The sequence below is a fragment of the Salarias fasciatus genome, chromosome 23 (genome assembly GCF_902148845.1).
Source record: "Salarias fasciatus chromosome 23, fSalaFa1.1, whole genome shotgun sequence".
Taxonomy (NCBI): domain Eukaryota; kingdom Metazoa; phylum Chordata; class Actinopteri; order Blenniiformes; family Blenniidae; genus Salarias; species Salarias fasciatus.
In genome coordinates this window covers 26,007,069-26,030,550 of record NC_043766.1, presented here as the reverse complement: position 1 = coordinate 26,030,550, position 23,482 = coordinate 26,007,069, and the positions used below count along the sequence as shown (strand labels likewise).

At 41.1% G+C, this 23,482-nt stretch overlaps 1 protein-coding gene across 1 annotated transcript in view; it reads right to left on the bottom strand.

The window, feature by feature from the left end:
• The window catches only part of col24a1 (collagen type XXIV alpha 1 chain), a 103,492-nt gene that overhangs the window by 16,799 nt on the left and 63,211 nt on the right, over window positions 1-23,482 (bottom strand). The window contains exons 26-43 of the mRNA XM_030083515.1: window positions 22,652-22,705; window positions 21,359-21,412; window positions 20,654-20,707; window positions 16,960-17,013; window positions 16,702-16,746; window positions 13,055-13,099; window positions 8,064-8,117; window positions 7,329-7,382; window positions 7,177-7,230; window positions 6,906-6,959; window positions 5,382-5,435; window positions 5,045-5,152; window positions 4,500-4,553; window positions 4,301-4,408; window positions 3,560-3,613; window positions 1,728-1,781; window positions 1,134-1,190; window positions 125-178 (exon numbers count right to left, since the gene is read on the bottom strand). Coding sequence (XP_029939375.1) covers window positions 125-178; window positions 1,134-1,190; window positions 1,728-1,781; window positions 3,560-3,613; window positions 4,301-4,408; window positions 4,500-4,553; window positions 5,045-5,152; window positions 5,382-5,435; window positions 6,906-6,959; window positions 7,177-7,230; window positions 7,329-7,382; window positions 8,064-8,117; window positions 13,055-13,099; window positions 16,702-16,746; window positions 16,960-17,013; window positions 20,654-20,707; window positions 21,359-21,412; window positions 22,652-22,705 — 1,065 coding nt within the window. The remainder of the gene's footprint in view (window positions 1-124; window positions 179-1,133; window positions 1,191-1,727; window positions 1,782-3,559; window positions 3,614-4,300; window positions 4,409-4,499; window positions 4,554-5,044; window positions 5,153-5,381; window positions 5,436-6,905; window positions 6,960-7,176; window positions 7,231-7,328; window positions 7,383-8,063; window positions 8,118-13,054; window positions 13,100-16,701; window positions 16,747-16,959; window positions 17,014-20,653; window positions 20,708-21,358; window positions 21,413-22,651; window positions 22,706-23,482) is intronic.

Genomic DNA, 23,482 nt, shown 5'->3' with positions numbered 1-23,482 from the left:
TATCTGAGAGCAAAGCGGTGTTTCAACAGGGCATCAACAGATGCATGAGCAGCAATCAAGGGAGCAAGCACCCTGAGTGGCGAGGGCACAACATGTCTGCTGGAGGTTTAATGGATTTGTCTACCTGATAGCCTTCATCTCCTGGCTCTCCGCGCTCTCCTCGTTCTCCTGGGGGCCCCTGTGTAGACACGAATGCGCCAACATGAGCACACATACACTGCATATTGTCTTTTTAAACCAGCCCAGCTGCCAAGCTTCAATTGCACCGGTTTGCCACTTAAAGACAGTCATTCCTGAGACCAACACCCCTGAAACTTATTCTATAGAAGTAACCTGCGAGCCTCACTTTCAGCCAGTCTGCAGCAAAAACAGAGAACACCATTGTTTTGCTCAAACTATGTACTGTAGTTCAGTGCCAAGTGGATAATCCAATACTTTTCATGGCAGGTTTGCTATCTCTGCCCCTGCAGACAGCCGCTGACCCTGACTGCTCATGCAGTCAGGGCTAAGCGGTCACATCCAGCGCTGGAAAATGTGTCTGAAAGAGCAAAATAATCGAGGCACTGTATAGCTGTGAGCGTTCCCAAGCTGTTAAGATGCTTTGATACGTCCTGATCCTCTTTTGATATTAGTCTAAGAGTTACTTTGTTTTCTTGGGCACTCTGCGGACTAGGCAGAACGCTTGAGGTCACTCAAGGAGAATAATATTCCTCAGGGGAAAACTCGTCAAAGAAAACAGTGTTTTCTATGGATTTACTCCGATAAAATCAATTTAATTTGTAACACTGACTTTTGTTTGTGAGACTCTCAGATGCACTGTGTGTAGTTTTAGATGAATGTCTCCTAAATATTAAAACTACAGAGTATGAACACAAGGTTTAACTTCACCTTTAAAACACTTTTTGAAATGTTCGGCTTGTGGTATATCAATCGGTTGTCCAGGCTCATGAGCACGACTGACTCATGAAAACAGTTACTACCACATCACTGCTGATTCAGCTGTAAAGGATATTAGTGCATGGTGCTAAAATCCAGCACTGATCAGGATTAACTTCTACTTTCACTGTCAATCCGGCATTAAAATGATTTGGGATAAACAGAGCGAGGAGAGGTTAAAGGAAGGCAAGACCTACTGGTTCACCTAAGGGCCCTGGAGGTCCGGGGGTCTTACTGTCCTCTCCTGGATAACCCTGAAATGCAGCAAAATTAAAACACACAATCACACATCCTACCATGTAGCCACAGGACGATGAAACAAGACAGCACTGTCACACAGTTCCTTTTAGCCTCTCAAATTGCAGCAAATATGTAAGAGAATGAAATGAATACACTAAAGGAGAGGATCTCAAGATATCAGGTGTCAGTGGATTTTCCCAGTGGGATTATACTGTACAGAGTGGAGATTATACAAAATGCCTGCAAAATGCTAAAAGTCCATTCACTTTAAATTAAAGATCTGTAATTAGCATGAGATGAATAATACTTGTGTTATTGTCTGTAGAGCTAAACAGCCATTAATGTTAATGTTTTATAACATGACAGAGATTGGGTGCAATGGGGTAAAAGATGCATGAGAGGAGTTCATCAGAACCCCTGCACTAACGTAGCACCAAGCTACAAACAAATCTGTCTCATATATGGACAGCAGCAATGCATAAACAAAGATATGATCATAACCCAAAGACATTTCAATATATTAAAATCTACGTCAGCTGATGTTGTTTTACCTTTTCCCCTTTAGGGCCTGGAGGTCCAATTGGACCCAGTTTTCCAGGATGACCCTATGAAAAAAAAAGGTCACTGATTAATGTGCATGATAAGGACACTGTGCTTTAACGTGTTTCTCTTCAAAATATGAAGGCTGTTTGCATGTTTAATCAAAGTTCGACATAACAAAACCCACTGTGGTGAATCCTGTCCCTTCAACGTATTAATTCAGAATCAATAATCACTCTACAACCTGGATCCCTGTAGGAGGGAATCATAAACGCGCCTGCATGGACACATGCAAATAATGGCGCAAACATGAACTGAACATGAAGCAATTGTGCTAAAATCACACAAACCCAAAGTCTTTTGTGTGGCTGTAAAGTTGATTAGAACATTGTCGGCGAACTCGCCCACATCCAACACTCGCTCTTGTTGTTATTTGTATTTTGCTTGTAAAAGGCTTTTTCCTGGTATTTTGTGTTGGATAACAGCTCAGAGTAATGGGAAATATTAAAATAGCAGGAACGATAAGTAATATCCTCCAGATTCTCTTCCAGGATGTCTCCAGCATTGCATTTGGCAACAGACTTGTGGGAAGAACGACTGGAATCATGTCCTACAGCTGTGTTGATTTGAGATCTGTGTCTAAAGCTCTGTGAGGTGGAATGACGACGAAACGCAAAACAGCTCTTTACACTTTAGCTTATGCTCTTGAGTGTAGAGGAGCCAAGCACGATCTATCACAAAGCATATCTCAACGAGTTGATAATCCTGCTCCGACAGACGCAGCCCCTGGTGATCACCAGCAGGACGTGCTGAGCCAAAACAGAGTCCAGACTCAGCCCAGAGACATTTCTTTGTTTAAAAATGTGTGGGAAATCTTTTCAATTTCAGCTAGGATGCCGTCAGTGAAAGAAACAAAAGGGACCGGAGTGAGAGAACGTGAGTCCCAACTGTCCATTGCAGTGGAAGGTTTGTAACAGAGGCGATTAAAGAAATTACAGTCAGGGTGGAAAGGATGGAGACAAGTGCCAGGAGTGGCCTCTCCTTGCAGGGTCTTGGCTAGGTTGAGAGAGGATCTCTGGATCAACAGTTCATGTTGGACAATTAGGTTTGAAAGTGAGAGACGAGCTCAATATGGTTTGGTCTGAGCAGGAATGGTAGCTACGTACGGCACAAAGGGAAAAGGGATGCTGCGGATGCTACAACCAGGCAAAATGGAAAAGAACGTCTGATGAGAAGGCTGATGCAGCGTGGGAGAACATGAAACAGACTAGTTTTAGGAAGGCGGACACATCGAGGAAGAGGTGAAGCGGTGGGAAAATGCAGGAAAGAGAAGAGAATACACCAATCAGCTAGAACATTATAACAACCTGTTCAGTATCGATTAGACCCACATTTTGCTTCTCACACACAATAAACTGCAATGTCCTATGTAGCGAACTGAACTAACGCTGTCTGTCTGCTGTACTCATCCATCCACAGCCCTTCACCCTGTCATCTGTTCACTGCTTTTCTTCCCTTGGACAACTCTTCAAAGAATCCGATCTCTGCTCGGAAACACTACAACACACTCTTATTTACATTCATGCTTTCCACACACAGACAACAACGATAACTGATTCCATGTGAGCTGCTCCACCTCTTTTGGGAACAATCTGGCGTTCAGTGTCTTGCTCTGGGATGCGCTGACATATGGATCGGGGATTCAATGTGCGATTGGACCACCAACCTTGCAATTGGAAAATGTGTGCAAATATTGTGTTTGTGAGTGATTTTTCTGTCACATTATATGAAAGGACGTGTCAAATATGACACTTCACGAAACACTTCAGGAGGAAAAACTCACGGGGTATCCTGCCAGTCCTGGTTGCCCTTCCGGTCCCATGACTCCCGGCTGACCCTGGAAACAGAGCAGGAAGTGAACACCAAGTCAGGCTTTGACACAGTCCTGGCACTTCCTGTAGTCTTTTGTTTTCTTCAGAAGTTTCAATAAGTATAGCGCTGGCCCCAAAAGGACCTGCGCAACTGAATTCTGTGACCACAGTTGTTTTATGGCAGGATATAAATCTTATAGCCACAGCTATCGCAACACAATCTTACTGTTTCTGCGACAAGAGAACAGGGAATTGTGTGTGTGTGTGTGTGTGTGTGTGTGTGTGTGTGTGTGTGTGTGTGTGTGTGTGTGTGTCTAAAAGGAAGAAAAATGAAAACCTTCCTTTTGAGTTCGGCCTTCTCTTTTTCAGGCTGCTGCTTTGTTTTCAGAGCTCTGAATACAGAAGCATGAATTTGACAGAGCTTTCTGTCTCAGAGCACAGCTGGCTTCACATAAGCATTACATAACATAAAAAGACAAGATGCCTTTAAAGCGTCAGATTAAATGCCCGTACCATTTATGTTCATAATTTGAGGAGATTTGTACAAACTACGACGTGAAAACATGTTCATCCTTAATGAACATAGAAAAAAATATATATTCCAAAACAACAGTGTGAATGTGGCTGTCAACCAGGACAGTTGTGATTTTCACTCAAAATAAGTGGGTCTGATCTGGGGACAGAGGGGACATATAGAAAAACTAGGAACTAACAGGTGAGCCTCGAGTTCCCCTGGCGCCCTTCAGGCCCGGCTCGCCCGGCTGGCCAACATCTCCCCGGCTGCCAACCTCGCCGACAAGACCCGGAGGGCCCTTCTCTCCCTGGAAGGATTCAGAGATTCAAGCACAATTACATTCAATCCCATTATCTCTGACCTTCAGGGAGAAAAAAACAGACGACTGGGGCTTTTACCTTCTTTCCAGGCCTTCCTCTCTTTCCTGGAGGACCCAGTTTTCCCTCCGGCCCCTGTAAAGCAAGACGAATTAAAACTTTATTGTGAGCCGCCGTTGATCAACCCTGCAAGCACCATACTGTGTGTGAGTTCACTTTTCAGGGATCATCAGGGACACATTCCCACAGTCGTCCAGTATTAACCGGGCTCTGTATCTGTGCACGGATGTACCCTTCTCACTCAACACCAGTGACTTTTAATGCCTCTCATCGTGTGAAAACGCTTGAAGTTGCGTCTTTAAACTTCTGACAGACAGTTTTCAAACGAGGGTACACATCCTGAGGTTTTCTTCACTAAACCTTTTAATGAACCAGCAACAAAACGTCTTTGTTGAAGAGAAGGCTGACCCCTACTGGGATACAGGAGGCATTATACGGGAGAATAGGAGCAGCGACTGCAGGCATTTCAGATCTTAACCAAACTGTCAAGAGTGAACAGCAGTTTTTATATTTATTATTATTATTATTTTTTGAAGTCTGAATTTATAAATGTAGAAAAAACATACACGAAAGCCCTGTTTTCCAGGCCCGCCAGGTGGTCCAGGAGCTCCAGGGTCACCTTCAATCCCCTTGTCTCCTGGTTCTCCAATCGGACCACGCTCGCCAGGCTCCCCCTGGCAGTGTGACGACGACAACGGAAAAACAGTTGCATACGTTCACATTATCTCTGACTTCTGTTATCAGCAGGGAGGCGAGTGAGCAACATAATTCAGAATTAAAATACAGATCAGTGGACAGACCTATGTTTTATTCCCTGAATAAATATGATTTGATCTGGGAATAATGTCAACAACAAACAAATAATCTCATTTTGGTTAACTAATTGCGTGTAAATATGGTCACCTTAGCTCCATCCTTCCCTTGAGGACCGTCTTCACCAGGGGGACCAGGAGCGCCCTGATTAAAAATAAGAAAAACAATTAGTATGAATAAATCTAAAAATATAAATTCAGCAACATATAAAGTTAGAAACAAAGCATCTGATCTACCTGACATTTCTACATGCAGGTGATGTGTGAAAGACTGTAACGGGCCGAAAAGCTGAACTCAGTATCGACTCGGCTGTGCTCCATAGTAAGTAAAGTCAACTGTCAGTGTGTGCAGTTCATTCAATATACCTGTGAGGGAATTTTATGTGAAAAACACATTTCTCAGACAAACAGCGCAGCGTAAAGTACGACACGAAAGAAATTTACTTTCTGCTGCAGAGGAGATGTAAACAGGGTCTCTTAAAAAATAAACTTATTGGGAAGAAATGCGGATCGAAGGGTCTGAACAGCAACTGAAATGGTTAAGACACTGAAATACAACTCAGCTTTACAGCAGTAGTGAAGCAGATTGCATAATGCAAATTCTACTAAAATAGGAGTAAAATTCAATTTAAAAAAATACCAATAAATTAACTACTATTTAATAACTAATAACAGAAACGTAAGTATTTATAAGTCTTTACTTTCATCCCACACAGAATTCACACATATTTATTAAGTCAACATCTCCTCAATAATCCACAGCAAGATCTCTGGATAAACTGTCTTTTTACTTCTGCTAACTTTGCAGATAAATTCACTTCTGATCACAGCCAGCATCACACATGCACGTGTGCGTGCACGTGGCTGCAGGTGTGTGAACTAACGCACCTGGAAACTCACCGAACACAAACGTTTGGTGAGTTTCCAGGGAAGCAAGAGTTTGGCCAAGTCCGTCTGCATGTTACTGCAGAGCGGCGTACAACTGACACTGGTAAAATCCAAGGTTTTAATTTAGGAGGATTTATTAAGTTGCTCCCAAAGTTGTATGACAAATATGTTCAGAGACTATTCATTTAACTATTTAGTGTATTTTAAACATCTGAACAATGAAGCAGAATTTAAAGCACTTAAGCAATAATAATTATCTTAAACGATAAAGTAAAATAACTTCCAAAAAGCCAACCAAAAGCAAATATTTAAAAAAACAACTACAAAAATGAGTAAGTTCTCCTAAGATCTGAAATAAGGTGCTGAAGTGATTGAGCATTGTGACTATTTTCTGAGATGATCCAGTTTTCTCTAGCCCATCTATAAAAGATGAAACAAAACAATGAAAAATGACTCAGACCAATCTACAGTCATTCACCACTCGCTCATATTTAGCAAAGAAATGATGCATGTATGTCAGTACAATAGCTCAGTGTAAGATTCCAGCCGTTCAAAATGTATTTATATAGATAATCTGACAAAAACAGCTTCATCCTGCTGCCATTCCTCCGGTCAAGAGACGAATCGTCGTCGTCTGAATGGAGGGGAGTAAATATACAAGCGGCTGAGGTTCATCCAAACACTGGGAAGGAAGTCAGGGATTAGTGGATTGTTTTCGGTCACTCACTCTCATTCCCTCCTGTCCCAGCTCCCCTTCAGCTCCCGGGGGCCCGACTTCTCCCTGCGGGAGGACGAAACGCGAGAAATGACTGGATCTGGACGTGAAACGACAATACTAATATCTGCTATAATGTAACAACTCAACTACTGATTTCAGCTTGAAAGCTACACTGACGCCGGGTCCAGCCGGGACGAGCATTTCCACAGCGCTTCATGCACGTGGCTGCAAGACCAGAGGAACTGAAGTTCCTAAAAACCAAAGCAGTGTTCATGCTGACCTTTAACCCTGGCTCGCCAGCGGCACCTGGTTCGCCCTCTAAACCTGGCACGCCCTGCAGAGACGACACAGAGAAGCTCAGTACTTCATCTGCATAATAAACTCTCAAGCTCTTAACTCAGAATCAGCAAGCTGTGAAACAGGATTACTAACTTCAGGCCCTTGCTCTCCATCAGGACCAGCATCTCCAGGAGGTCCCTTGGGTCCCTGCAAGAAAAAAAAAAACACCTTCACATAATGCTTAAATAACACAAAGGTGACAGTGCTATGATATCATTATTGGATGTGCTCAGCATGGCAAACGAAGCACTGAGACACCAGAACTGTGGCATATAATGGCAACGCAAACAGATCTCAACACTCAGGGCTGCAGGGAAAGAAAACTGAGAGCTGAGGAGGTTTGGAATATTAAGACTGACGACAAGCCAAACACAAGATGAGACCCATAAAATGCACTGTGCCTCCAGCATTAATGGAAGCTCTCACTCCAATAAATATGTGTGTGTGTGATGGTCTGACATTCTTCGTGTCCCTGAGGAGATGGCAGCTCTCCAGGAAAACCAGCAAGAAGGGAGGCGCAAGGTAAAGGAGTTTTCAGGTGAGAGGAAGACAAGGAGAGAAAGCAATAAAAGAGGAAGAATATGGATGATTACAGGCACGTCTTTTCTTCTCAAACAGCTTCTGGAGCGTCTCACGTGTTCAGAAATCAAATTATTTCAGTCCTGACAGCATTTTCCTGCAGAAACCTTTTCAAGCAATTATGGTTCTGCACATTCTCCCTGCAGTCATTACACAATCCAGACAAGTCGGTTTTCACACTGTGTGGTTTTGTTTGCAGTTTCCTGAAACAACCACATCAATGCGGCGCTCAGACGACAGCATACTTACTGGTTCACCTTGAGGCCCTCGTTCCCCGGCGCTGCCAGGAACACCAGCTTTACCCTGAAAACACAACAACCAGCTCAGCAGTGCTGCCCTCATTAATCTGTGCAATTATACAGAGCAGGCATGAGAAAACCTGGTCGAAGTCGTCATTACGACCATCATCATTATCATCATCATCAGAGTTTCCAGTGTAACCACACACGCCATGAGTGTGAGTAATATTTCAGCCCTGTTGCGTTCGACACCTTCAGAAGTGACAGAGACTCTTTGAAGCAACACGGACGGATCAAGTTTCCTCTGCAATCTCACATCTCTTTGTTGTAGTTCAAACACTTCGGTGCTGAGTTCGAACAAGCCTCTCTAACTCGGAGCCGTGTTTCCAATGCTGACAGGAGACGTTACTTTCAGAAGTGGAGGAAGTTTAGGAATGACTGCCAAGAACTTTCTGAGAGGGTGAAGAATTCAGCAGCATAAACATAAACTACTTTATGTGCTGTGAAGTGATACATTAATTACCCTCTGTAAAAACTTGACAGGGTTAATAAGATGCATAAGTCCCAGAAAGCACAACACTGAGTGTATTTCCATCACAGACATTGTCATTTTTTATTTTTTAACACATTGAAGCAGTGCTGTTTTCTTCTTTAAATTAACTCCTGAAGATAGAAAACAATCTGTTGGAAGATGGACAGGTGGAACCCTAAAAATCCTAAAAAGCCACTGAAAAGATCTTGAAGATAGTCTGTGTCGTCCTGATCGTCACCTTTCAGTTTAGAGAGCTGTCCTCAGGCCACATATACACTGTGCTAAACTGCAAAACACTCAGACTTATTCCTGCTGCTACTTTGCTTCTGAACAATGTAATGTGAGCTTTTCTGTTGTTGAGCTTTTCTGTATGTTAAGGAATAAATTGTCCGCCAGTGAAGAACAAGATTTATCTTCACTTTGATTTTAATTCACTCTTTCTCATATATCTACAACCAATGTCTTTAAAGACCTCCAAATCAAATGAACAATAACAGACAACACCTCATACAATACCAGTAGAGTATGGACACACCCTCTCATTTAGTGGTTTTTTTTCTCCACTATTTACATTGTGGATTATCACTGAAGGCATGAAAACTATGAATGAACACAAATGGAAATATGTAGGAAACAAAAGTGTGAATTACTCATCAGTATGGTTTAAATTTTAGATTCCTCCAAGTCGCCACCCTATTCGGTGCTGACAGCAATGAAAAGTCCTGGCCTTTCCTCAATAGGCCTCATGAGGAAGTCACTGGAAACGGTTCTCACTCCACAGATGTAAGTTTTCAGGGTTCATCTGTGAAATTTCTTGTCTTCTTAATGTGGTTGGGACATCAGTCCTGATCCACAGAAATCAGGCTGATTCATGGCTTACAGCCACTTTTTCACAACTGTTGGAATTCATATTATGGCAAAAACCAATCAGCTGAGTCAAGAGCAACTCCAGTCAATCAATACTTCGAGAACTGAAGGTCAGTCAAAGTGTGGAAAAACTTTGAATGTTTCCTCTGGTGCAGTCACAAAAACTATCAAGCGCTACAACGAAACTGACTCACATGAGGATCGCGCCAGGAGTAAAAGGCCAAGAGTCACCTCTGCTGGTTAACAGCACCTCAGATTAAAGCCCAGATGAAGGCAGACAGGGTTCTGGTAGGAGACACATCTCTGAATCAACTGTTCAGAGGAGACTGCCTGAGTCAGGCCTTTATGGTCCAGTAGCTGCCAGGACACCACTACTGAGGAAAAGCTGAACAGATGTTTTCTGCAAGCATGGCTCCAACCTGGAGGTGCTTTTTCTGGTGACGCTGTTGGTGATTTCTTCAAAACTGAAGGCACACTGCCCCGGCAGAGTTATCACAGCATCCTGCAGTGACATGCCATCCCATCCAGTTTGTATTTAGTTGGCCCATCATGTGTTTTTCAAGGGGACAGTGACCCCAAACACACCTCCAGACTGTGAAAAGGCCAGATGACCAAGAAGGAGAGTGATGGGAGTGCTGCACCAGATGATCTGGCCTCACCAGTCACCTGACCCGAACCCAGTGCAGATGGTTTGGAGTGAAGGCTAAAGCGCAACAAGTGTTCAGCGTCTCTGGGAAATCCTTCAAGACAATCGGAAAATCATTTGAGGTGATTACACCATAAAGTTCGTCGAGAGAATTTCAAAAAGGGTGCAAAGCAGTAAAAGAGTGGCTAATTTGAAGAACCTAAAATACAAATCATGTTCTGAGTTTTGCTACATACTTTTCTTTATATGCAATTCCACATGTGCTCACTCACAGCTTTGACGACCTTCAGCAAAAATCTACAAAGATAGTCATGAAAACAAATAAAAAACTTGGAATGAGAAGAGTGCCCAAACTTGTGACTGGTAGTGTATAAAAAATTCTCAACAAAATATTTATCATAGTATAAAACAGGGAATAGCTTTCGGAGGGAAAAAGATATACTGAAATAATAGACCTCAGTTATGATATTGTAATAAACATGAGTGTCGACAGCATTACTCTTTAAAAATGTCTTCAGAATTTGTTATAATGGGTTCATCTAATGTCTTGCAATTAATGATCAACAGTTAACTAAAATATAAAATTGAAATTAATTACAACATGTATAGTAATATAATTACATTACTCAGCTTTTTTTCACAAAGATGTAATTCTATTCATTCTCAAGTATACGTTGCTACTGGGGACACCAACAATTTGAATGTGGATTTGCATTTATGACAAATTATTAATAAATGCAGCAACTTTAATTTAGAAAAATAGTTATCATTCTATAATGTTTGTATTTTTGTTGTTGTTGTAGAAATGCTATTTAGATTTGTGACCACATTTCTGGGACTCTTTCACTGCTGTAAACAGAACTCAATAACTGGGTGAAAAACCCTTTGTGGAGACATATTTTCAGGCACAAGAGGGCGCTGCAAGTCAAGCTGTTGAGAGGATTGCACATTGAGGAGGGCTCAAAACTCTTCAAACGTTAAAAAAAAACAACAACAACAGATGGCCAGTTCTGAATGAGAGCATGTGCTTGAATGTGTTTGCTTGGCTTGCATGTGTGTGTGGTGTGTGTGTATTCAGACTAATCAGTAAAACATCGTGACATGTCAAATGTGCAGTGAATACATAATGTGTGAAAGCATGAGCTCAACTGACTGAGTAAATAAGATAAATCCAACTACAGTAAAGTGTGAGAGCGTGCAGGTGATACACAGTCTGTGATGTTGACCTCTGTGGAACTGTGATGTGATAACTTGATAGTTAAGAAAACACATTTATGTGCATTAGGATTTGCATTGCATGATCTCTTTTTTCTTGACTACATCATCTGAGGACCATCAGTGTGTTGACCTCTCTTGGATAATACATGACAATTTATTCATTCAGTGGACGCTTGGTTCCATGAGAGTCTTCGGATAAAAACTTTACAGTCAGTTTTTTTTAATAGTCAACAACGGTTTTGGTTAATTTTGAAGACAAGGACAGCTCTGATAAACAGAAGATAGAAGAAAAAATCAGAAGAAAAAGACATTGCATGAAGATATGTCTGGACTAAAACAGAGGATTTTTTTGTAATTACATAATTTGTCCAGCTATTAGTAAATAGTTGGGTCATATTTTTTGTGAACAGGTTAATGTTTCTAAATAAAAATCTACGCAGACACAATTGATGACACGTTCTGTCTGTTGAGCAGAATGTAAGTTAGCAGGAAAATGAATTATATCAAATAAAACCACTCACTACAGCCCTAGAGTAAGTTTGCATGATAGTGTCTGCAAAACAGCTTGGCTTCCTTTTTTATTTTCCTTAAAAGATAAAAGATGAAAAGTAATTATTTTGAGAAGTGAAGAGCTCAGTGTGTGCCTCTGCATATATCAGCCCACAGTTTTTCTAAAAGTGATCAAGCCACTACACCTGTTACTAATTACATAGATTTTTGTTTTTTGAGCAAATTTAGTACCTTTGAGATGCTGTACCGTCACCTTGAATACAGTGTTACATGAGAAAGGACTGCCAATCATTATAAGATCTGAAAACCTAATTCTGTAACAATATTTGTAATTGTCATTACTTTTTTGAACATTATTACAATTTGGCGAAGTGACTGATGCAGCTGTGTGTGACAAACAGTTTATCGGCGCTTTACTTTATCTTCCGAGTGATGAAATATTGACACAATTCTTTGAAAGTCTACTTATTGTAGCTGAAAATTTCTACAAAAAGAGCTTATGATCACACAACTCTTAATATACCAGATATAAAGTAAGACAGCAAGACAGTATAAACGCTGTGATTATTAAAGGTCTAAATGAAGTGATTTTAGCATGGTTGCTAAATAAAAACGGAGCATCCAAACCAGTTGAGTTGAGATTAAATGACACATGTATCTGTGTTTTGAAGATCTAAGAATCATGACTTACATTACATTTTTATTTAATCTAATTTAGGATGATTACTATTAGGATGATAGTACGTTTTGAAATAATAAACAAACATGTTGAGTCAAAACATATTCGTCAGGCATGTACAAAAAGTCCAGTCCTAGGACTGATTTTATACAGCTTCCACACTCGCTCAACAAACGTTGGAATTTTTTAGGGCACAAGCAGGACAAAAAAAAATGCAGCTTCAAAATTTTCAACTCCTGTTGGACACATGATAGTGTAACAAACTGGGAAATTATCAATTGAGTCAACCAATCAAAGCTCTTGCTTTTAAACTTGCACAGAATAAGACACTTCAGAAAGTCTGTTGCATATTGCTCTTAACTCTTTGGAGAAAGAATTAACTAGTCATCTACAAATATCAAGAGAAACACTTCGATTGTTACAAAACAATGTAATCAAGCCACTGAAAAATTTCATGTGTTTAAATTTGTGAGGAAAGGTTTGGAAACCTCCAGCACACGTATACCACACAGCAAACAGACAAAAGACAGCAGGTTGAATTTTACTTACAGCCTTTCCAGGGGGCCCTCTCTCTCCTGGACCACCGGCTATGCCCTTCAAAGAGGGAATATTTGAATTAATAGGCAGTTTAAACACAATCAACTAATTATGGCAACAGTGTTATTACACATCACTTTTCATGTCTGGTGGTTTCAACTCTCATGCATTGGACTGTAACGAGACACAGTCAGTGACAGATTTGTGAGCATGTCCTTGAGCTATATGTAACTAACCTGCAGATGCAGATGCATATCAGGCATTGTTTTTAAATGAGTCAAATTACACCATATGTATTTGCAACATATGCTTTGATGGTTGGAGATTTTCTTCATGTTTGTGTTTTATGTGATTCAACCAAAGTAGATTATAAACATATGAATTTAGCGTTAGCCTATTTTTAGTTACTTTTGAGGTGATGTATGAATTGCAGTATTTTAGCCATGTTCATGCTCATGTCCAGAACTCAAACATTAAAGTCTAATTAATGCTTTGAGAAGCTTTCGTCAATAATGTGATGGTAATCTGTCCAAATATATTTGATGGATTTTAGATTTTAATGTTTTTATGTTTACTTGCTTTTTTTTTTAAGTTTTCATGATGTTGACTTTCATGTTTTTGATAGTTTCCTATGTGTCATATCTCGTGCCATCTGTGTCACATTTTCTCTACGTCCATTTACGCGTCTGTATCATTCTGCTTTTCAGTTTGTTAAGTTACCTGCTTTTGTTTTTTGCTCTGCCATTTATTTATTTTTATTGGTTGTTCTCTGTTTTTTTAATATATGATTTTTACATAATTTTGATAGGATTTGTTTTGTTGCTGTTGTCTTGCTTGTATTAAATAAAGTGGTCTGTAGATAAAATTAAAACTCAATTTTAAATCCTTGCCTATAGCTTTGCTCCTTTTCCATTATCTGCAAAAAGTACAAACTAGCCAGTATGACCATAAAGAAGCTATCCTTCTGCCCGGTTTGTCCCTAACATTGTCACACTTGAGCCAGTGTCCAGCAGAGTCACTAACACTGTTCCAGACTTTAACTGTAAGGGTGTTCAGAAGGGCCTGCTCCCATTTGTTCCAATATCTCTCTAAAAGACTCAGCTGGCCTTTTCCTAGAGGGTAGGGTCGTTGTCACCTTTGACATCTTGCTCTTTTTTGAGAGGGGCTTTGTCGCCTCTCGTCTACTACTGAACCACCAGTGGGAATTTTTTGCAATTAATCTTCTGCTGAGCCTCCAGAGGTGTTGAGGCCTCAGAAGGAATTCGAGCAGGCCTTTGAGCTGCCCTTTGAGCAGCCTTTGAGCTTTATCTGCTGGACGGCCTGGTTGCTCTGTCTCTGGGCTGCCTCCAGGTATTTCGTCACAACTGTCCTGCTTGGACTCCAGAGGGAGTCGATCGGCATGAGCCTCCTGCTCAGGCCCTCTGGGGGGGTTTTGTCATCATTACTTGAGCAGACTCCCTGGGTAGTTCTGCCAGCTTGCCTTGCTCAGACTTGGCTGCCTTCAGTAATTTAAATATTGACCTCCTGCTGTGCTCCGAAAAGGTTTACATTGCCATCGACTTCCTGCACAGCCCATCGTCACTGGCCTTCTCTTGGAACCCCAAAGAAACTCTGTAGCCGCCAGTCTCTTGCTTGGACTGGAAGGGCCTTTACTGCCATTGCCCAAAGGCTGGCCACAGCCTTTTCCCTCTTGAGCACCTCCGCCTCCTCGCCGTATCCCCTTAAGGATTCTGTCACCTTCAGCCTCCTGCTTTACTCAATAGAGCGGCACATTTGCATTTGTTTTTGTGCAGTTGCCATTGTCCGAGCTGCCCCAAGTTATTTCGTTCGCTCATCCCATCTTTGGGCCGCCTCTGCAAGTGGTCCTGCTTGCTTGACCTGCTCCGTCCCTAGAGGGACCTCAGCGCCAGAGCTGCTCGAGTTGCCCCAAATGGACTGGTTCTGTCCGTGGGCCGCCCCCTCAGGCGGCCCTGCCTGCATGTCCTGTTTGTTTACACCCAGAAAGGCTTTATCACGGCCATGGCTCTGCCCCTCCAAAGGGGCTCCGTCTGCACACTCTGTATAGAGGCTGCCCCCCCGAGCAGCCGTTCACCACCATTGGTATTGTGCCAGATAGCCTTCTATTGGCACCCCATAGGGAACTCCTCCAGCCTGCCTCCGGAGAGGCTTCCATCGTCCGGGCCAACCCCTTAAGCTGTTTTGCCTGCTACAGCTTTGTCACCTTTCGCCATGTGACCTGCTGGGTCCACCTGAGTGGCAGTGCCTCCACGCCCTGTCCCCGGAGGGATTTTGTCACCTTTGGTCTTTTGCTTAGCCCCCTGAGGGCCTTCATTTGTTGCCCGTGATCACTCCAACGTGACAGGGTCATCCTTGCATGACCCAGGCCAAGTCCTTGAGCATCGTGATTGCTTGCCCAATTTCTGAGAAGCTTTGTTGCCATTGGCCACCTGATCAGTCACCGCCGTGACTTAGTTGTGGGACGGGCTTTGTTGCCACCATCTTTACCGTCTCTGCCCAGCCTTGCTTGCATACGCTTCTCTGTGTTGGTAACCTTTGTCCCCTTCCATCTTTCACTGGGCACCTGCAAAAGCTCAATGACATGTGGTCTCCTTCTCAGCCCCCTGAGGGGAGTTTGCTGTCTCAGGGAAACCTACACAGTCCCACCCCAGGATGCCTCATCCTTGGAGAAAATGTATCACTCTTGGACCTTCTGTTTAGTCCCTGGAGCGACTTTGTCACCTGCTCCCTGAGTCCCCCTGCTTGGTTGCAGTATCTGCAGGTCACCCACCCAAGCGGCCCCGCTCTGGCCTGGATCAAACCCCTGAACAGCCACAGTAGTCGATTAGTCCCCAGGCTGCCCACCGAAGTAGCAAGGCTCTTTACTCTGTACCCTAGCTTTGTTTCTTTAACACTTTTTTTTTTTTTTAGGAATGTTTGGAATTCATCCTTAAGAATTTGCAATGCTATGGTCTGGAAGATTCCGTTTTCTATTTTCCTTGTCTTGTTTTGTGGATTTGTGTTTTTACTTACGGTTTCATGGTTTCTTATGGGTAATGTCTAGTTCATGTTTTGGTTCTTCTTGATTCTAGTTTGTATGGTCATGTTGTCCTATCTTAGGTTCTTCCTGACTCAAATTTTTGGTTTACTTTGATGCAATATCTGATTATCTCATGAGTCCATGGAGAACACAGTTCTTTTGTTTCCTTCAATGCAGATAAGTGCAGCATACTTTTATCCTGCCACTCCTACACATATTTAGGCTCAGGTTTTCTTACAAGCTGACAGCAGAACATGAAAATTTCATTCGGGTATAATTTGATACAATGGAGAGAAGACAAAGGCTTGCTATGCAAATACAAACTGATTAAAGGCCCACTGTTCTTTCACTGAGGCCCAAGGGGTATACTGGATGCTTCAATGACTTTTGCATGAGGTGAATATGGATCTTCAAAAGGAATGTGGTCTTCATGCTGAGGCAGAGGATGACTGTTTTAAGAGTCATTATCTTCAGATTTTCGATATGTCACATAAAATTGATGTAAATGTGTCTTCATTGTTTTTAAGAAACTTAAACATTCATTCAAAATGAACAACAGCATACAGTTATGTATCATAAATGTGTGTACACTGAGTCTCTGGGGAATTTAAAGACTACTCACAATGAATCCTGGCTCTCCTTTTTGTCCCATCTCACCCTTTTCACCCTGGAAGAAAACCAAAACAAAACTGATTTTCATTTGTGTGTGTGTGTGTTTTTCTTTTAAAATTTAATATTAATAGTCTATAGGCAACTCATAAATGAATGAATGAAATGTACAGTTTTCTATATTTAGCAAAATATTTTGCAAAGCCTACTACACGTTTGTCATTATAACAAATGGACAGTGTTGTTTTCCACAAAGTGATGTTGTAGTTACCCTGATGCCCTCCGGTCCTGGTTCTCCCAGTGGGCCATCTGGACCCCGGGGCCCCTGTAGAACAAGACAGTTATACAAATGTGCTTAGAATCAAAATCATTACTTTGAAGTTGCCATGTTGTAGATAATAGTAACACTAGATCGAGACAAAAATAAAGAAATTAATCCGATTTTTTTTTTTTTTTTTTTTTTTGCTTTTTTTTAGCTTGAGTGGTTACTATTAGGGCACCAACTTCCACCACAACAAATATTTCAAGAAAAAAAAGTTCCGAAATTTTTGACAGCTGTAATAATAGAAAATGTTGGATTATATTTAACGAGCATTGTGTGTGTGGTGGGTCTAAAATGGCAAGAAACCCAATTCACTAAATCTATGTCACAGGGAAGTTGCATTTACTTTAATTTCCTATTCATGCCTTCCTATAGTTTTGAATTGAACATTATTCAGATGGATATTACTGGGAAACTTTCAGATAATCAGTACCTGCATAAAGAACAGCTCATCCACCTGGTTAACGGTTTAACAGTTTTAATAGCTTTTTTTTCTCCAATTTGTATTCACCTCTTATTTAGACTGATGTTATATCCCCACCAAACCTGACTGCAGATTAATTAATAATACTAATACTAATTGATTTCAAATGCAAATTTTTGGACTGTGCGTCAAACTCGATTATCCAGAGACAACAAATACTTTACACAACATGCACAAACATGGAGAACATGAAAATTCTGCACAAAAAGACCCACAATACCTGAAGTAGATTCAAGGACATTTTCACCATAAAGCAAAGGTAATAAGCACTGTGAATGTAAATTAGTCTGCTAATTAGACCGTGGATACAAATTAGGAGGTACTCTTCATCAATTGAAAAGGCAGTGACAGAGCAACTGTCTGACAAAATCGATTATTATCTTGCTATATAAGTAGTAGCTTTGTAAGTGTAGTTCATTTGCCATTTAGCCCATTTACTTAGACCGTCGTGAGACAGGTCACTTTTACCCTACTGATGATGTGTTGTGATACAGAGATACACAAAGTTTTTCCAACACAACAGCATCAGCGACTGCACTAATGGATCGGGTGGAGTTTCCGTGTGCTACAATTACCCCTGACAAGAGTAGAACTGTTTGATCAAAGAGCATCTCTGCTGTAAAACATGCAGCAATGCAAATATGAAAGCTGTCTTCAAGTAATTTTAGTTTGAGCTGTGATTAAATCACAATTTTATATAACTGCTTTATTCTGCTTTACAGTTTGCCAGATGGAAACAGTGTGGTTTGGGCTATTTCAAAACAAAGTAGGTCATTACAGACACTGGATGTGTAATCTGAAACAATAACAGGGTGTGTCGAGTTTTCATCACTTTTTGCAATCACTAATAATTGTAAATATTAGCAATAGCCATACTGCACAGCTGTTGCCTTTACCTCAGGCTGACAGAGTTTCTATGTTTTCTCTCCCATTAAATATTGATTTGATTAGCTACACTGTATACCTCACTCCTCTCACCCCTCGCCAGACGTTGGCAATAATGCAAAAATTGAGCTGTTTCCCATAAAAGTGGCCAAAGAGGAAGAGCACTGACTATTTCCATGTTCTTCAGAACAATTTAGTGTAGAAAGAACACAGAACCAGGAAAAACTACAAAACCAGGAACCATTTCCCACGTGTTAGAGAACTGCTTTAAAACTTGGACATCTTAAGGTAGACATCGTCTGACAAATCAGGAGCTCAAATTCACCTAAAACCTGTGCTTCTTTCCAAAAAATCCACTTAAAACATTTAACTGATGATTGATATCCTAACCAACTTTGTCAATTTCAGGGTTACTCCTCTATAAATAAATAAATGTTAAATAAAATAGTATGAGATCTAACAGTTATGGACACTTGTGTTACAAGAGAAAGTAGTTAGATCTATGGATTGATAAACCATTGTCACACAAAGATATTATTTTGGGAACTGGGCATGAACCAGCTAAATACTCATTACTGAGATTCACTGTTTCGTATCTTGTTGTAAAAAACAAACAAACAAACAAACAAAAAAACATCTTGACCAGAAATATGAAACTTTCTCTAAAAAGATTATTCTCCACATTTGTTTTTTTTTTTCAAATTTACTTCTTTCATGATGGCTTGTGTCTTAAACAATGGGGGCCACCTACAGATGAAAAGGTGGGAGGCTTGGATGATAGGTGCTTCTCACCTCAACAAGGCAGGAAACGTGACCACAAACGGACACGTGTGGATTACAGTAAACACTAAAAGTCACAGTATGTTAACTGTTACCACATGTTGTTCCACTCAGCAAAATACTGAGCTGCAGAAAAATACATGAGCACAGTGTCAATGGAAGGTACTGCTGAAGAGTGACGATGCATGAGAACCGCAGCTGTCTGCGTCTTAGTTATTCCTCACTTGTCTGACACTGTTTTCCTCGAGATGCCGACAAAAGACACACATTCAAGAAGAAAGCTTTGGATATGCTGTTGTTTTGCAATCCGGCGCTGGAGCTTAGCAGATGAAAACTATTAGATTAAGGAAACTTGTGGAAAATGGGTTTAAGCAAAAAAATAAAAAATACACTTTAAAAAGTCCAACATGTGCTGCTGTTTGTAACAAAGTTAAAGAGACATTGGTGGATCTTGTCTCAGAGCTGTGTAATCCCCCATGAGACCATTATCACTAATGAGGAGAGCAGCACTTTCCAAGATGGTTCAAACCCCTGACTGTCTGGCTCACAAACAGGAGGCATTACTCTGACAGCAGACGGAGTACTAACAATAAACAGACTTTACCAGAAAAGACAATGAAGTATTCTTCAGGGAGATGAAAGTTTGGGAGTAATAATGCGGAATACGACCTGCGGGACTTCACACAGGGTAGAGATGCAGTAGTTAGCATTTTGTCCTCACAGCCAGAAGAGTCCCGGCACGACTGCAGATTTCAGGGTTTTGGTGTCAAATTTGCATGTTCTCACATGTTTTGTGTGTGTGTGTGTGTGTGTGTGTGTGTGTGTGTGTGTGTGTGCGTGTGTGTGTGTGATGATGCATTCTGCCTTTTTGTCCCATGTCAGCTGGGGTTAGCTTTAGCTCCCTCTGATACCCTGCCTTTGCTAAAGCAGGTCCAGAAGCTGGACGAATCTAAAGTTAATATATACTTTTATATACTTTGAATTTCATGCTATTATTTTCATATCTTGTTTCAATAAAGTCTGTACATTTTGGGGTATCCACGGTTTACGATTTCAGGGCTTAATAAGATTGTTGAGGAAAAATCTTCCATGTAAATCTAGTTTTGATTTTTTCCCCTCTTTTCTTGACTTTTAAAACTTGCATGAGAGACCAAGTTTCAGGTCATAATCAGGGATTTTCTCCTTCTTTCCTGCAGCTGTCTTTCTCTTCTCAGCCACACGGGGTCCCACCAGTATTACCAAACCTCATCCATTTGCCATTCCTTCATGTCTTCTACCATTTTTGGGATCATAAAAATCTTGTAATTGCCCCCATAAAGGAGCTGAGGTCGAGTTCAGCGACATCCATATGTCTTTTAATTGCTTTAATCTGATGTGAAACAGGCAAACACCACGTCTGATCCGAGAAGTTTCCCAGGTCGCTACTGAAGTGAAGCAGGCACACACAAAATTAGACCAGGGACTCGTTCACTTGAAGGTAAAAGCCACTCTTACTGTTCGACCCTTTGGCCCGGCGATGCCTGGAACTCCCCGCTGCCCCTGCAGACCCTGAGAGAACAAAACGAGATAGAAGACAGAAGACAGAGTGAGACAAACAGAAAGAAATACAAGGTGAACAAAGCTTTAATGCTTTAATAGTAGCCATTAGCTATATGAATAAATCACAAAGAAGTGTCAGTTTTATTTTAACTACTTCCAGCCTGAACCTGACCGCATATCTTTTAATCAGCATTATTAGTTGTTAAATGAACCAAATGCCAGGAAAACAAAGACTTAACTATCAGCTGCTAAGGTGCACTGTGTGTGCTGAGTTGTGGAAAATAGATTCACTGTGACATTAAGTTTAACTATTATTAATATACTAATAAACTATGACCTTATATCTAATTGAACCTTTGATTTTTCTAAGCTTCATGATCAGAGTAAATCTAGCAATGAAGGAAATTCAAAGCTCAGAGAACAGGAAGAGATTCCAGCTTCACAGAAAATCATTAAAATCAGATAAACCTCAATGAGAATGGCAACTGAACAAAAAAGACAAAGCAAAACAAAACATGGAAATGCTGAGAAAACTATGCATGCAGAAAAAAAACAAGAAAAAAAGTAAGTACAATATTTTAATGCTATTATAAATTTGCAGGTTGTGTGTTGCACAACAACGTAACTATTTCATGTGGGAAATGAAGGTAACACACTTACTGGTGCACCTTGCATTCCAATGTCTCCTGGACTTCCTGGCAACCCTGGATACCCCTTGAAAGAAAAAAAAAAGAAAAAAAAAAACACACAGAAATGTAAAAAAGCAAACCATGTCACTGTGGTGCAGTGTACGGCTAGAGCTTGTACAGCACAGAGTTGGCAGCATTGTTTTTTGCTGCTGTTGTTGGTTTTAAATGCGGATTATATAGTCCTGACACGTGCTCAAAGGTGTTAGGGAATAAAACAACAGCTGGGTATGTCTCATCACCACCCATTATAACATGATAATAAGCTATAAAGGAATAATTCAAAGACATTAAAAAAAGTCGGTGTTGTTAAAGTGAATTGAGGTTTGGCAGAAACATACTAATGCCTGCAGATCATCTGTAAGCAGAAAGCCATCATATGTTTCTCGTTGATAATTAGCCTGAAGACTCTGTGTTTGTCTTTATCAATGTGGCTACACTACAGCACAAATTGGTTCAAACAAATCACCATATTTCTTTACACATGTCATGAAATTCTCCATTTCTCTCTCTCTCTCTCTCTCTCTCTCTCTCTCTCTCTCTCTCTCTCTCTCTCTATCTCTCTCTCTCCCTCTCTCCCTCTCTCTATTTCAATCAATTACACATTTGCAGCCAACAATTCAGCCGGCCACCAGATTAGTCACTCTCTCCTCCAGCCAGCCAATCAGTCACTTGTTGCAGCCAGACCGGGGCCCAAAGCTACAGACATGGAGCAAATCCAAGCCAGGGACAAGGAAGGATGCAACCCAGACTCTCTTTCAAGGTCAAAAATGATGCAGAATCAGTGTTTCTGCAGCAGCAGAAATTCTTACTCCCTCTGCGGGCTCAACTGCCAAAATAATTTTCATTCATGAACATCCTGCACATCAGTGAATGGGCTAAAACTGCAAAATCAACTCACTATTAGACATACAGTATATAAAACCATAATGACATGATGCAGCTTAAGTTTTGGAAGGATTTGCATGGACAAGTATACAAAAGTCACAATATTGTAGAATAAAGGAAATAATTGGGAAACTAGTGGATGCGTCTTCATTTTCACGACTAAACCACGGAACCGAAGAACATCTGCCAAAACTTACAGCCAAAACTGCCTCGTGGTTCAGTTTTATAATCATCAACCTCAAACAGTCGTTTACAGAGCTGAGCATTCAAGCGGTGCTTAGTGGTTGTATTATTGCTGATTTGTTGGAAAGTCATAGTTACTATACACTACTGCAACAAAGTTTGTCAAGCTATGCAGAGCATTGAATGGGACACTCACTGTTGGCCCCTTCTCTCCAACTGGACCTGTTGGACCCGGCGGCCCTCGGTCGCCCTGGATAACAAAAACAGAGAAAGTTAGAAAATTAAACTCTCATGCAAAACCTCAACAGTTAAAGCCCCCAACTTCTTAAATGTAGTGGGTCAACAGCTGCAGAAAGCAGTTACTACATGCAGGTGGTTTGAAACATGTTGGTGGTACTATGAATGGTAAATGCAAATCTATCTATCAATCTATCTGTCTATCTATATATCTATATCTACTAGGGGTGGGACGAGACAAATTCCAATAGACGAGATGTCTCACAAGATTGAGTCCACGAGATCGAGACAAGACGAGATTTCAACGTTCACATGGTCAGCGATATCCCCATTCATACCGCGGCGCACAGACGACACCATGGCTGCATTTGCACTTCATGCCACTAGGTGTGCTGTTTGCATGTTCAACCTTATTTTACACAGACACCACAGAGGAAGAAGGGCGCCACAGCTGCTGCAGGCTCTCTCTGCATGTTGTGAGAAAAAGAGTGTGAGCCGGCAAAACGTGGTGATATGTTCAATGATGCGATGCACCGTTTTTTCAATAAAAGAGAAGAACTGAACGATCGTTTCTGCACATTTTATTTACTTAGTAGCAATTGAACTGTATCACAAGTAGTTTGTGTACTCAAAAGACCAAGATTCCTTGCGGATAGAACATGCGCAGAACAGTATTTCATGTCCCTTTCGACCGGGTTTTAAATATGAATATGAGCATATTCGGGTTTTTGCATGTTTTAACATGGCTGTGCGCCATGTAATGTATTATTCCGTCAATATTCCAGTTAAG